General features: G+C 40.3%; 1 protein-coding gene and 1 long non-coding RNA gene across 3 annotated transcripts in view; one reads left to right on the forward strand and one right to left on the reverse strand.

The window, feature by feature from the left end:
• Nucleotides 1-5,348: 5,348 nt before the first annotated feature.
• The window catches only part of CACUL1 (CDK2 associated cullin domain 1), a 70,794-nt gene continuing 60,125 nt past the window's right edge, over nucleotides 5,349-16,017 (reverse strand). For both annotated transcript variants that reach the window (XM_039481933.1, XM_039481932.1), the window contains 3 exons: nucleotides 12,380-12,518; nucleotides 6,671-6,714; nucleotides 5,349-5,570 (listed from right to left, as the gene is read on the reverse strand). In XM_039481933.1, coding sequence (XP_039337867.1) covers nucleotides 5,530-5,570; nucleotides 6,671-6,714; nucleotides 12,380-12,518 — 224 coding nt within the window. In that variant the 3' untranslated portion in view covers nucleotides 5,349-5,529. The remainder of the gene's footprint in view (nucleotides 5,571-6,670; nucleotides 6,715-12,379; nucleotides 12,519-16,017) is intronic.
• On the forward strand, nucleotides 9,316-15,690 carry LOC120369042. Its single transcript, XR_005582910.1, has 4 exons — nucleotides 9,316-9,442; nucleotides 11,469-11,519; nucleotides 15,041-15,321; nucleotides 15,427-15,690. It is a non-coding gene; the product is annotated as an uncharacterized LOC120369042 (long non-coding RNA).

Consider the following 16,017-nt stretch of genomic DNA (forward strand, 5'->3'; position numbering starts at 1 on the left):
ACACTGCAAGTTTCCTTTGTGTGGAGTTTTCAGATGAGACACAACACGTATCTTCTCTCTTGCAGCATTGAGAAAGCAGAGGTTGGAAGTGGGAGAGAGAGCTCAGGAGAGGCCCTTCCCTCTCAGCAGCCAAGATGACAAGAGACTAAGATAGATAAGATAAATGCCTATCTCAGAGCTGGAAGGGACCCTGAAGGGTCACTGAGTCCAACTCCCTGCCTTCACTAGCAGGACCAAGTACTGATTTTGCCCCAGATCCCTAAGTGGCCCCCTCAAGGGTTGAACTCCCAACCCTGGGTTTAACAGGCCAATGCTCAAACCACTGAGCTATCCCCCCTGACTAGAATCAGACACTGACAAGGAGCCCAGTGACAACATCAGAGCCACACCTACAAAAAACACTGACAGTATGGGCCAAACCCTCAGCCCCCAATAAGACTGTTTTCACACTGTTCCAGTAGTTACAAGCAGTCTTAAACCTGGCCTATGTGATCAACAAGGCACCTCCTCTAGCCTAAGGCAATGCCCCGGTGGCACAGTGTCAGTGCCGACAAATATGCCACCACCCTCACAAGCCCCTGGTGTAAGGAACATGCCAGGAGGATGTTAAAGGGAGAACACAGTGTTGTAAGATAACCCATGGGCCCTTGGGAGCCACTGCTGGTAAATCTGAACAACCCTGAGACTGCTATAACTTGCACTGGGGGCTGAACCAGCCCCAAGTATTGGGGGAGTACAAAGGTGGTGTAAAGCCATCTATCTTTCTCCTGACTGGAGTCTACACTGAGCACAAGTCAGCCAGACCCGAGGAGAGGGGTGCACTTGCAAGTACTTAAGTTACGCTAGTCCTATAAAACCTATTCTTTCCACAGAAAAATGTCACAGAATACATGGGAATCATTTTTCAATCATTCAGAACTCAGTAATTTTTCTTTTGAGGTCAGGGAGTTCTCAACATGAAAGATGATGAAGAATCATGCCTGGTCAAGTTAAAAGGAGAAAGAGGCACTGAGCACCTTGTAAAACTGGATCTTGTATTTGATGTGTGAAAAGGAAATATTGGGCTAAATTCACCTTGGTTGACTCCACTGAAGGATGAATCTCATAGACTGTATTTCTGCCCAGTAATTATTCCAGAGAGACAGACCCAAATATTTACATAAGAATGACCATGCTGAGTCAGACTAATGATCCAGGAAGCCCAGTATCCTGTCAGTGACTAGTGCCAGATACTTTAGAAGGAATGAACATATCAGGGCTATCATGAGTGATCCATCCCATTGTCCACTCCCAACTTCTGGCAGTTGGAGGTTTTGGGACACCTAGAGAATGGATTTGCATCCCTGATCATCTTGGCTAATAGCCATTGATGGACCTGTCCCCCAAGAACTTAAATTGTTTTTTGAACCCAGTTTATACTTTTGGCCTTCACAACATCCCTGGAAATGAGGTCCACAGGTTGACTGTGCATTGTGTGAAGTACTTCCTTTTGTTTGTTGCAAACCTGCTGCTTCTTATAGTCACTTTCTCCACACCATTCATGATTTTATAAACTTCTATCATACCCCCCAAAGTCATCTCTTTCCTAAACTGAACAGTCCCAGTCTTTTCTCTCTTTCTCCTGGTATGGAAGCTCTTCCATCCTCCTAATCGTTTTAATTGCCCTTCTCTGCACCTTTTCCATTTAGCTGCATTACATTTCCACAATGACTACATAAGATGTTGAGTCAGGTTCAAAGTCTATACCAGAGTTGAGCGCTCAGCACCTGCACAATCTGGGCCATATACATACAGTACCACAGACTATATCTGTGTCCAAAACTGCCTTAAACATTGTTTAGTCAAGAACTTCCTACAAACACAACTCTTAACAGGAATAAGATAAATATTTCAACTTTCAGAAGCAAGAAATGAAAGTCATCTAAAAATATTTTAATATAGCAAGTTTGCCTAGAGAACCAGTGCGACATAGAAGAGGACACCCGATGTATAACCAAATTTACTGTTTAGTCTCATGGTAAGCAACAGATGCAAATTTACCACAAAGTTGTTATTTGGTTAGAGTTACTAGTGTAACTAGGACCATGCTGCCTCGTAGTCATGGTTTTACAGCATCAATGTTCAAATTGGCTGAGTTAGTTTTACTGTAAGTAAAATTCAAGTTTACAAAGAAACAAAATAATTTAGCATATTATGCTATACTCCATTTCATGCTCAGCTCACAATGGTAAAACCCTAGAAGACAAGATAAACAATACTTCTGCATTAGGTTAATAATGCCAAAACATACAGAAATTTTAATGCCAATTTACAACATAATACAATGCTTTACAAGGAGAGTTCTCATGTCCGCTGGCCAAACGAGAACGCCACATGGTGAAAAGCATTCAAGTACTGTTATAGTGCATATAATATTGTCCACGCTAAGAGGAATGTTTTATTTTACCTTCTTATAGAATTGTTTCAAAAGTCTGTGTCCTAAGTGTAATGCAACAATAAAGGAGTAAATTAAAATCATTGCCTCAAATATGAGGCCTAAGTCCTACAAGTTATTTACAAACCCTAGATCAGTAAACCCTTTGTAAAAAAAAAAAACAGAGCAAACTCGTAACGGCATGAGAAAGCTGGGAGCTTGCACACTATTATATGAACTAGAATGGTACTGATGTAATAAATCAACTAGTTGTATATTTTCTTAATTCAAGAATATTTGCTGTCACAGTATACAGAGTAATTATACAACTAAGGACACTGTCAAAAGGTTTTTATTTTGAAATCTGATTTTTTTAAACTGTTCTTGATAAAATTTTGGAACTTGGAAAAATTAAAATCAGTAGCCATTCTCTATCAGCATTTGTTACTTCCTCCACTGTGTTCACTCACGGTAGGATTTACAAAAAACAATCGACATTGGCCTAACTCTGCTCCCAACGATAAAACTCCTATTGACTTCAGTCAAAACAGAGATGCACCGAATGCTGAGTGCTTTTGAAAACCCTATCCTTGATGGTTTGTCTTTGATTACTGATTCAGAGCAATCTGGATCTCTTGGTAAACTGGGAGCAAGCAAACAATGTGTGTTTTAATACAGCTAAATGTAAACACGTAGGCCATACTTACATGATGGGAGACTCTATCCTGAGAAACAGTGATTCTGAAAAAGATTTGGGGGTCATGGTGGATAACTAGCTGAACATGAGCTCCCAGTGTGACACTGTGGCCAAAAGAGCTAATGAAACCTTGGAATGCATACATCTCGAGTAGGACTAGAGAGGTTATTTTACCTCTGTATTTGGCACTGCTGCGACTGCTGCTGGAATACTGTGTCCAGCTTTGGTGCCCACAATTCAAGGACATAGATAAATTGGTGGGGATTCAGAGAAGAGCCATGGGAATGATTAAAGGATTAGAAAACATGCCTTAGGATGATATAACTATTTAGCTTAACAAAAGGAAGATCAGGGGGTGACTTGATCATAGTCTGAGTATCTACATGGGGAACAAATACTTAATAATGGGCTCTTTCATCTAGCAGAGAAAGGTACAACACCTTTCAAGGGCTGAAAGTTGAAGCTAGACAAATTCAGACTGGAAACAAGGAGTAAATTTTAAACAATGAAACTAATTAAGCACTGGGACAATTTATCAAGGGTCATGGTGGATTCTCCATCTCTGAATTTTTAAATCAAGATTGGATGTTCTTCTACAAGCTCTGCTCTGGGAATTATTTCGGAGAAGTTCTATGGCCTGTCTTCTACAGGAGGTCAGACTACTTGATCACAATAGTCCCCTCTGGCTTTGGAATCTCTGACTCTCAATTTAAACATGAAGGGAATACAGTCTGTTTACAAAGCAAAGCTGGGAGAAAACAACTTTTTGTCACTGCCACATGTATATGTTGCTTTTTCCTGAAATCTATAGACAACTCATGCAAGCTTAGAGAATTTCACTAAAGGTACGACTGCTGTGTGTGACAGAACTGTGGATACACTTCTGCCTCAGCTCAGAAAGGTTTCTGATATCACTAAGGGGTTTTTTTTTCTTCTTAACTAAAGATGATAAAAGGAATCTGGAATCAAAACTACTTTTGCAAGTACATTTCTCTCCCTATTTAAATTAATTGGATTCAATTACCCATACTGCTGACTGAAACTCATCTCCTAACCATTACGATTAAGACTACAGGTCCAGGATTTACCGGACCAGCTCAACTGAGCTTGGCACAAGTCTAGAAGAGGGTGTATGCATGCACATATGCATTACATCACCTTGGTATCTCCCTGATCCTGAACGGTGCTGCGTATCTTACACTCCGGCTGTTTGGATACAGGGCCATATCCCTTTTCCCCAGTCACACTCCCTATGCTGGTAGCCTGTCAGAGCCACTCCAGCAGCCCTGCATGGGTGCTGTCATCCACTGACCAACTACGGCAGGTTTAAGTCTGCTCAGTGCTGCCAGAGGGGCACATCGCATAATTTAACAGACTGGAGAATCTTGCTCATAATCCAACTCTCAGCAGTGGCAGCTACTGTTCCAAAATAACAACACACAACACAAAACATGGCATTGCATTCATTTTGGAGTTCACATTGATCTATTGTAATTACTATGGAGGCCAACAAACTCACCAGAAAAGGGAGGGGGGAGGGGGCAGAGGGATGTTTCTACAAGAGTTGGTCCCACCATTAATACTAAATAAACACTTGAAAAACACAAAGTGGGAAGGGGGCTATCAGTGACATTGTCAGGTCAACCTTTTTCTTCCTTTCTAAATTCATATCCTAGTAATGCAGGAGAAACTTGTGACTTTGCAGCATATTTGTTCACAATATCACAAGCTTTTCCTTAAGAACACATTTTGCATTCACCAAATATGGTCTGTAAAGTTGCCAAGTGCACAAGCTGAAGGCACAGAGTCAAAAAACATACAAAAAAAGGAAAAGAAGTTAGGAAAAACAGATGGAAGAAAAATCTGGAATCAAAAACTCATTGTCAGAATTATATTTAGAAGGGACCAACTCTTAAAGCTGCTGTCACTTTGTACTGAATAATAAATACTGCAAAGTAACAAATCTTTATTCTTATTATTTAAGTAAAAGCTTCAGAAAATACCTTGAAGTTTTAAAACTAATACACTGATGTGTTAATTAGTTTAAAGAATGTCCATAATAAAAAAACATGAGTGCAAAAAAGATTCTTCCATTCTAACATTTTTGGAGGAAGCTGCTGATTTTGGCTGCCAATTTTCACTTAGAAATTATCTGTTTTTCAAGGCGCATTCCTCACGGAATCAGAGAATAAGAACTTGCTGAGAGACCAAACCAAAGAGTCATGTCTTTCAAAGTTATCCCAAGTGTAGCAGCAACTGACATTTTATTACATAACGAAGAAAGTCCAAACTCCTCTTCCAGGTATAACTTGTGACTGAGCTCCTGAATATCAGCAGACCCCAGCTGAGGCTCTGGATATCATCTGTGCTCCTCCAGTGTCTGTTCTGGCTAGGAATAAAAGCACATCCGGTATATTCATTATCTGTACCCTCTGGAGCTTGCACATGCTGATGAGCCATCTGAAATGTACATAAAAGAGAAACGATTAATCAGAAATTCTCATTATAACTTGCACACTTCTGTAGTGCCTTCCATCCTGACAGAGTCTAAAGAACTGTGTATACACAGAACCTGATATGCCAGCTCTATAGTCATTTCATCCACCACACTTCTGCACAGAAGAATGGCAGCACCGAGCAATGCTGCATATCAGTCTAGAGAAGGAAATTAAGAAGGGCATATTCCACTGATATTACTGGAAGAAACTGGGTAGACAGAATGCAGTCAAAGTTCAACAAGAGCTGATGCTACTAACCGTTACCACAGGATCCAAGGGATGTTTAGTCTCGAGTGATCAGAACCTTGCTTTTAAGTCTCACTGTAAAAGATATGGGACTAGCCTCTCTCCTGTGCCAAAGCTCTACTGAGGTGAGGACACCAAAGACCTAGTTATCAATCCCTGATTCAGCAGGCCAGCTCCAGCCCTGACACAAGTTAGAGCAACCTGTTGGGCAGCTGTAATTTGTGCCTTTGGGATAGGGTAGCCAGCAAAGAATTGTAGCAGAGCTCCACTTTCCTCCCTCCCTCCCTTCATATATCCCTTATGCAGGGCAGGGAATAAGGTGGGAAACTCAGGTATAGGGCCCAGATCTGATACACTTGTACAAATAGACAGAGTTGTCTGTTGGTCATTTTTTGGCCAAATTATGGCCCCTTTACATGGGCTTAATAGTGCAAAGGGCTATAACTGTGCGAGAATCTGGCCCCCTATCTTCACGGACACCTTGTTGTCTCAGAGGCAACACGGGAGGCCTTGTTAGAGTTGGTCCCATTAGCAGTGGTTACTGGAAGACAGCAACACATTGGAGTGCAGGTTCTGATCACTCCCAGACCTCAGAGACCCACCCTTTTCTCTGTATTCAAGCAGAGTATTTCCACATGGAAAGGAATCATTCCTCCCCCTGCTGGAGGGTTACGCCTTCATATACTTGGGAAATGATATCGTCTCCACCTGCTGGTTGAGAGACCCATAACTCAACTAGCACAGAAGATGAAAGACAGTTTTATTTTTTTATTTTTTTTTAAACTAAACAATGAACAATAGCAGATTCTTACTTACTGTAAGTTAACTCTTCTCCAGCTCTCTTGCGTGACTGGTCACCTCTGGGAAAGAATGGGGAGAAAAGAATGGTCACTGAATCAGACAGAAAACCAGTGTGGAGACCAATGACAGCAAAGTCACCACATTTAATTTATAAAAGAAAAACTCAGAAATTGAGTAGAAATTAAACAGTATGCAAATATGCTAATAACAACAACAGTCGAAGTATATGGTTAGGGGAAAAACCCACACCAGAATCAATACAAATAAATGCAATAAAAAGTGTGATCGGACAATCATATAGTTTAGTTACTCTATCCTTTTCTTTAAAATTGATTTAAAAAATAATTCTGATGATAAATAAAAAGCTCATCCTCTGGATTTAAATAAAACTATTTAAAGTCTGATTTGAGACCAGACTATAGTTGAGTAATTTGTCTTAAAACAAATTCCTTATACCGGTTTTATAAAGCTATTTTAGAAGGTCTGAAAGATTTTTAGATTTAGCAGTTGCCAAAATCATCTTATTCTTCTGATCTACTGAGTCCAAAAACAATTCCTCTAAATAGAGGATTTAAAAAAAAACAACACTGTGTGAAATCCTGGCTCCACTGAAGTCAACAGCAACACTCTCATTCACTTCAAAAGGGTTAGGATTTCTTCACCCCTTTGACTTTATTAACTAGTATGTGCAGAAAACTCTACTGCTTTGTAGTTTTATTTGAAGTTAGATGGCAATAATTGACCATTATGAGGCAGGAGAGATGTCTCAATGTTATTTATTTTCTTCATGCTAGCCAGAATCTGACACTTCTCTGCTAGCAGACAATCCAGATCAGGCATTCATGTGACACAACAGGAAGCAGTCAACCACTTTAATAAAATCCATCCTCTCTGAGGCTAAGCCTGCGGTGTGCACTTTGTTTAAGGTCATTAATGCAAGACTCACCATTGAGTGATTAGGTAACTCCCCCACCATCTTCAGTTGCACTAGTCATTTGATTATCACTGCTGAAAACTTTCTAGAGGGGTGCCTGTCATGTACTTAGTGATGCTGAAGACTCTTCAATGTAGTCTCCTTGTGGTTAATTTTGGTGTGAGATGTGGAGCAGTGAAAATATCAACAATCTGCTGCATTTAGAGAAAGTCTCATTTGGGAAATAGGAATGTTGTTTTGACTTCATAATTTATATATCAGGCTGCTAAAATTGATGGCTTTTAAATCTATATTTAATAAATGAGTTAATCTGTAATTTTAAGTACTAAACAGCACCCCAGAAGCTTAGTCTAATTGCAGGAAATTATCTCCATCCCAGTGCACATTCTTTTGAAACTCAGCTGAATTTTAGCAACTCTAGAATTAATTTAGCAGCATAACTGTTTCATCGGCATGAATGTAAATTACATAAGCAAATCATATATACAATTAAATTAGAGAGGAACTAATATGGAACTTTGCAGCTCCAATTGCTAATTGAATATAAGCCTATAGTTTTCAATATAAAAGCCTAATACAAATTAATTTTTTAAATTTACTATATAATTCTGAGCATGTGGTTTCTCATAGTGCATTTGACCAAAGGCTGCTCAAAAGAGGTCTTGAGGATCATCCACCTTTTTTTTGTTCTAGGTTCTACCATCCCCCTTTCTGTATGACCTCTTGCCTCTATGCTCCTATGAGGTCACAGACAGAACTGTAAGAGAAAGGACAAGATCGCCTGTTTCCAGGCTGACACCAATACTGCTCTTCAAAGGAACCAGCCATCAATGCTTGGCTCTATTTAAGCACTGTAGAACACCAAAACTTGGCAGCAGAAGACCCTGGGTATTCCCATCCCAAATAACCACCATTACCAAAAGTAATATATTGAGACAACGTGAATTGGAACTGGGCTACAGTGGTCAGTAACATTAGGAACAGGCAATTATTTATTTTTGTACAAAACAGAAATTGACAAACTATGTTTCAAAGACCCCTGGTGGTTCAAAGCACTTGCTGTGGAGTCCATAGGAGACAGCTGGTAGGTTGTTCCCCACAAGGGCCCCATGACTCTTGAACATACTTCCCCTCACTAGTCTGTTAGCATATAGATTGGGCAACTTCCCAGCCATATATTGTAAAGCCTCTCTCAAGCATTTAGGAAGGAGATGATTATATGTAGATGGTAAAACTAGAGGCCTTTATTTTTATATCTTTGGACTGGTAATATACTGTTGAGTAATACTAGTATTATTGTCAATCACTTTTAACTAGAGTGAATTTAAATTACTGCTAGGGCACTCAGAGCCAGTGATGGGGCTCTTTTAAATGCTAAAAATGGAAAGAAGAAAATTACATTTTTTTTTTGTAAATTAACACCAGTGCTTGCCAGCAAAGCACTATCTAAGCATATATAGTATACTCTAATACTGCTCTTTCAAGCATAACAGCTGTTTATTCCAAATGCCCAAATCAAACCGTACCTTCTTTTTTCCATATAGCATATTGATATTTACAGAATAAAATCAGTTACATTATATTAGAGTTCAAAGGCTAAACCCAAATTGTGGGTATTTCTTGTTCAAAGAATTGGCTTTTTCCCCCCACAGGTAGCAATTAATAGATAGCAAAGTACTTTTTTTTATTTCACAGACAACATTGGGACAGTTTTACCCAAGAACTATCCAACATCACATATGCAGATAGAAAATGAAGACAAAGATATTAAAGCCCAAGGGCCCCACAAGTCAGTGGGAAAAAACTAGGATTATTTACTAAATGCACCAACATCATCAGTCCTTTACAAACAGGTAAAGGTATTTTCTTGCACCCATGTAAATCCCAGTGTAGGATCAGGGCCATGGAGGTTACAGTCCATACCCCAGGCAAAGATTCCAGGAAAAGGAGCAGCATAGGAAAAAAAGCAGAACAATGAGAGAATGTGCTGGTAAAGGCAAAGAGGAGAAGAAAATAAGAGAGGAGGTAGGGTAGAACAGAAAAGAGACTTGAAAACATGGACAAGAAGTTAGAATTTTATATGGAAGCCGAGATGAAGCCAGTGAAGGGATAGGAAGAGGAGAGTGGCATGGTGAGAAAAGGTGAAATTTGCAGCAATTTTGGGGGTGGATTGGAAAGGAGCAAAGTGACAATCTAGGGGATCAAAGAGAAAGAGTGCTGCAGTCAAGACTGAATATACACTCTAGAATTTATCAAACTGTTCTGACCAAATAAATACAGAGTTTTCTGGGAACATAGATTTACATGAATAACCAATAGAATAAGAACAAAGGTTGGGTTATCTACATAATTTTTATGCAGGTTTTTAAATAAAGCTCTGTGTTGCAGTGGTGATGTCAGAAATTATGCTTAAATAGCTATATACCAGGACACTCGCTTTCACAGTTTTTCCTTCCACTCAAAGTGTTAGCAATATAGTTTGATGGGGAAGAGTTAAACCCTTTACGATAAAACTATGAATCATTAATTATTGACCTATGGCATCATGGAAAAAGATCTTTCAAATCAAATTTATTAGCACTTGGAATATTGCCAGTGTTTAAAAAGCTCAGCCCAAAGCTTGCTTACGAATGGTCTCTGAGGAAATATAGTTTAACTTCTCAATTAAAAATAGACATATTTCATAATCAGATTTCAAGGTTTAAGTGATTAGATGTAATTGTATCATTTCAAATACTTTTACTGGCAAAAATGAAGTTTTAGAAATCTCAAGTCATCTTGCAGATAAATGCCCTTAAAGTCTTTTCTAAACTTGATTTTTTTTTTTAACCACACATTCTTAATGAGGATTTTAATGCAGCGTGAACTTTTTCTACTTTTCTTAGCTGAATCAATAAGCACAACAATTCACTCTGGATGCTCATTTTGTGTGGACAATACTGTGGTCAATATCAATCTCCCCTCTACTTCTCCACTCCCCAAGAACAACCCCATAACGAGAACAAACCATAATTCAAGAGACCAATAGGGGGATTTTTTTCATGTCAATTTTTCTCAAACACAACTTAAATAAATTCTGCTCTATCTATGGTCTTTGAAATGGAGTGTGTCAAAACTTAAAAGGCTTGACTAAATTTCCAAGTATAAACACCCTCTCATTTTCTTAGGCTATTCAATATACACAAGCAGTATTTAATGAACCATGGTAGAAAACATAGACTATCAAGGCTGGAAAGGACCTCAAGAGGTCATCTAGTCCAACCCCCTGCTCAAGGCAGGACCAGTCCCCAACTAAATCCCCAAATGGCCCCCTCAAGGGTTGAACTCACAACCCTGGGTTTAGCAGGCCAATGCTCAAACCACTGAGCTATCATGTGAGTCTTCAAATTACCACTTAGATACCAAGGCAGTGGGCACATAAGAAATACTTAAAATATTACCCAATCCTACTCCCATGAATCTTAACACCAGGATGCTGCCCATCAATAGAAGCCAATATTAAATACAGAGTGCTGGCTTTGTGTCAAAAGACAGGCAGATGATTATTCTTTAGCATTGATGCTTTGAACAGTAGAATATTTACTAGTAACATTTCTACTTTAGTAACTGGAATGCACACTTCAGGGATATTTAAAAGTAGCTCGGATGTGTTCAGCTAGAGATCACAAAGTGATCTGAAGGTCAACAGCAACGTGTGAAGATTGACCTGACCTTTTGTTTTATGTGTATTCTTTATGATTGGAGAGAACAAAGTTCTCTGTCTCCTTGCATACTGTCCTGACAGCCAACATACAAGACACGATGTTATTCTAGCTAGGAGATAAAAGAATGAGCTTCTCAGAAATACTGATCATCAACTGAAATATTATATTGACCTAGGTGATAACTGAAGGCCTTAAGAAAGACTATCATCTATAAATTCCCATTTCTGTGAGTATATTGTATACCTACTATTGTTATAAGCAGTCGCTAGGATTAGAATAATTGACATTTAGAGAAAAATAAAATTCTCTTTTACTCAGTTTGTTTACTTTGTGCATTTGATAGTACTTTGTGTATAATCAGTTTCAATACTTTGTTGAGGGTGACTTTCACTTCCTGCTTTGTGCATTAGCTGCTTTACTCTGCAGTGATGCTCCTGTGAACGGATCTGGGCTTGCTAACTTCCTCAGCCTAACCTTAGTGTTTCTGGCTCCTGCAGAGGGAGCCAGGAGTACTGGGTCAGGAGAGGCAGTCATGTACTGCAGCCTGCCAAGTTCACTGAAAGACAATAGGCTGGTAAGATGTGTGAGCATGGACTGGAGGGGGAGGAGAAGGTGTGCACAGTAGGCCCCAGCACATTTTTTAAAACTAACAAAAATTCAGACTGATGGTGTTCTTTTACTAGTTTAAGGAAAAGCGATGTTCAAAGGACAATGAAGATTATCACCCACTAATAAATAAATCAAAATACCATGAGGGTATAAACAAATCAGAACCATCTCAGTTTTATCTGAAAGTATTTGAAAGATTCTGATCACATATTACTTCTAATTGCCTTCAATGGAATTTGTGGGTGCTCAGAACTTCTGAAAAACTAGGCCACATTGGTAGGTGCTTAACTATGGATTTAGGTGCCTAAATACCCAGATTTGAACATTCTGGTTCAAGTCTTTAGAATAATATTTAATATTCTATTGAATATAATACAATATTTAATTTTTTTACAGGTTTTTTTTTTTAAAGTATATGCATTTTAGTAGTTTCAGGACTGTCTAGTGCAACTGCCATTGAAGGCTAATAATTATTACCTGGTAAATCCATTCTGCATAAGCTCTCTTTGAAGTTTCTGGTCTTGAGCAGCATATTCCTGAAGCTCAGATTCCACAGCAGGGGGGAGAATGTTTGGGATGAATTTAGAAAATAAAGCTGGTGCCATCTGAACCCACTCTGTGTGAAAAGGGAAAAATAATAATGATGAAACATGCAGAATAGGAAGAAAAATCTTAGGAGCAGTAATTTCTCCTTTAAAAATCAGCAATGATTATTTTGAAGGAGGACTGAAGGTTTTTTAAAAGAGTATATAAATTGTTTAATAGTTTGAATTAAAAGACTAGGTAGTCTTAAAATCACACACATTTTTGGCCCAAGAGTCTGTGCTTCTCCATCAAGAGCCAATGGTGCCATAGACACCTACAGCTGTAAATAGTACGAGACATACTTTATTGCCCTGTACCTTCTGTAACCAGAGCAAGAGGGTATAAAATGCTACTAAGTCAGAATGACAAGGTGGATGAGGTAATGTCTTTTATTGGACCAACTTCTGGTGGTGAAACAGACAAGCTTTTAAACAACTACACTGCATACTAAGTCTGAATGGTACATCCTTCAGCAGGCAACTCCACAGAAAGGGTCTCTTAACTAAAGCAACCATGCCTCCAGGCTGATCCATAGACTCTCAGAAGAGACAAAGCAAAAATAATGTAGCATACAGCACCTGCCTTAGAGACATGGAGAAACAGAGAAGTACCACAAAGAAACAGTGCAAGTATCTATAGCTGAGTTTGCTTGGAGAAGAAGGGAATGTTTGCTAACAACTGTTGCAATCCTAGTGTAGAAAAGGCAAGTTGTACTTTTAGCATGTGTTCATTGGTTAAGGTAAACCCTAGGCTCCCTCATAGGGTTTACTTGACCACTGAACATGCCTTACCTAAAGTGTTAAAAATACACCATGTTCTTAGTGTAGACATGGCCTTACACATGAACTCCAGTGCACAAACCAATACCTTCATCACTGTAGTAGGGCTCACTAATAAAACTTATACACAAAACAATACCACTTTTCACATTGCACAGTAAGTTAAAGGTTCTGTACCATTTAATGAATACACACACAATGAGACTATTAGCATCGGACAAGTTAGCCCAAGCTAATTTCTCAACATGAAATACTGCTGACAAGCTCTTTTGTGCCATTGCCATTGACACTGAACATGTGACATAAAAAGTGTTTAAACCTATCACAATAAATCCTCTAATGGTGAGGAGCATCAGAGATCAGTATCTTACAAATTCCTAACCACTTAAGGAAAGTTATGGACAGCAGCCAAATGCACTGTGCAAATGGCTACATATTTTCTTAGAACAACGGATTAAACCCACATTTACCCCCACATCTTCAAGAGCTTCGAGCGTGAGTTACCTCAACCTCATGCCTTGGCTGGTCACTGCATCTGACTTGTTTTTCTCCATCCTCTCTTCCCTGCCCCCACCCCTACCATTTTCATGTTGTTCTTTTTTCACCCCTTCATCTCTTTTGTCTGTGCATGTTGCTCATTCATAGTCTTACCTCTTTCCTCTTTCTCCTCTCTTTCCCAGCCCCTATTCTCTTTCCTTCTTCTGTCTCCTTCCTTCCACTATGTGGCTTCCGTTCTCTACCCTTTGCCCTCCCCACCCCCAACATTAATCAAAGCAAATTTTGCTGCTGGAGATCTGGAGAGGAATCTACTAGTGTCTCTGTGTTCCCCCAGAAAAGGAATGCTAGAGTAGGTAGAAAAGAGAGCATGAAAAGAAGCAGATTGAGTTGCTTAAGGGGAGCTGCTGGAGAGCGTTCCCTCTAATTTTTCCCACATATGTGCGGAATGAATTTTATTATGTGCACTAATATGAGGTGATATGTGACACATCACCTTCATATTGGTGCACATAACAAAATTCACGTGGTGGGGATGGGGTCGAGGATTTTGGAGTGCGGGAGGAGGTTTAGTGCTGGGCCAGAGGGTTGGGGTGCAGAGGTGAGAGGGCTCCAGCTAAGGGTATGGGTTTGGGGTAGGGCTGGGATGAGGGGCTCAGGCCTGGGGTGGGGCCAGGGATGAGGGGTTTGGGGTGCAGGAGGGTTCTCCGGAGCTACAGTGGAGAGAGAAAGGACTCCCTGGGCTGGTGGGGGGGAGGCACCTCTCCCCACCGCTGCAGCTCCGGGGCTGGGGCCACGGGATAGGCACCCCTCCCCCAGCAGGTCCAGGCCACCCTTCCCCCAGCCACAGCAGGTCCAGGGCGGGGCTGAGTTGGGGCTGGGAGAGGAGCGCCCCAGCCTCAGCAGATCCAGGGCTGAGTTGGGGCTGGGGGAGGGGCGCCCCGGCAGGTCCGGGCTGCCCTTCCCCTAGCTGCGGCAGGTCTGGACCAGGGCTGGGTCCACGCTGGCTGGTTCCCTGAGCACCTTCGCAGAGCTAAATAGGCTACTGCGCAGCTTACAGGGAACTCAGCTGCAGGACATATTTTGCTCCCTGACTTCAGCCCAGATCAGAGTACTTAAGTGCCTGGCAAGTTTCTCCAATCGCACTACTTTTCTTCTCCTCCCTTTGCCAGCCTGTCTTATTACTCTGTCAATCGCCTAGTCTCAGAGAACATTTGGAGACAGAGCGTAGAGAAGAGATAGTTTTTGAAGCTCATATTCCCTTGGTTTGTTTTTCCAGACTGAGTGGCATCAGCAATCATATACAACTGGAACAGCTTCCCACCTTTGAGACGGTCTCACAGCCTCCCAGGGGCCTGCTCCTCTGAACAAGTTAGAATCTAAGTCATCAAGGACCGACTCTACTAAGGAACATCTTTCAATACAGAGGAATTGTTCTTGGTACAGACTTAGAGCACTTCCAGTCTGGCTAGAACGGCATTCACATAGTCTCCTTATCTTCATCTTTTCAACCCAAACAATTAGCTTTATTATATTGGTATTGACTAAAGCCATGACAAGGTGAATGTTTGACAGATGGAATTTAAGAATTTGATGTGTTATATACCACAAACTCAATATTCTTTCCTTAATTGCTAACCAAAGACGTTCTGTTCTCTTCCACAGCATAAGCATTGTTCACAGATTTCACAGTGCCCACTCTAAATGTTACAAATGTATCTGAATGCTTACTTCTGAAGTGTCCAGCAAGATTACTCAGACAACTATGTACTTCTAGTCAAAGTCAACAAGTATGCAGCTTACCGGGTGTATTTAGAATAAAAGATATTCAAAGTTATAGTTAAACTGTTGCCAACTCTCACGATTTTATTGCAAGTCTTGTGCTGTTTGGTGTTTTTCTTAAAGCCTACACTTCTGGAGTTGTGCAATTACAGGAGAATCTCAGCTTTCATTTTTCTATCCCTCGGGATTGTGAAGACGGGATTGAAAAGTTAAGATGGTTAAGTCCAAAAGCTCAGACACCAAAGGCAAATAAAAAGAACTCCAAATTTACCAGTTTTTAAAATCTCATTTTTGTGGACATGACTGATGAAGTGGGGATTTTCCCTTGTTATGTTGTATGTGAGTCTTACTGTTGAGCCTATGTGAGTTTTACTATCTGGATGAATACTTTGTCTGCCTCAGTTTCCCTGTGCGCTGCACCAATACCTTGGTGGTGGTGGGAATAGGGGTGTGACCTCAGAGGCAGGTGAGGCT

Source organism: Mauremys reevesii, linkage group 7 (assembly GCF_016161935.1).
Source record: "Mauremys reevesii isolate NIE-2019 linkage group 7, ASM1616193v1, whole genome shotgun sequence".
Classification (NCBI taxonomy): Eukaryota; Metazoa; Chordata; order Testudines; family Geoemydidae; genus Mauremys; species Mauremys reevesii.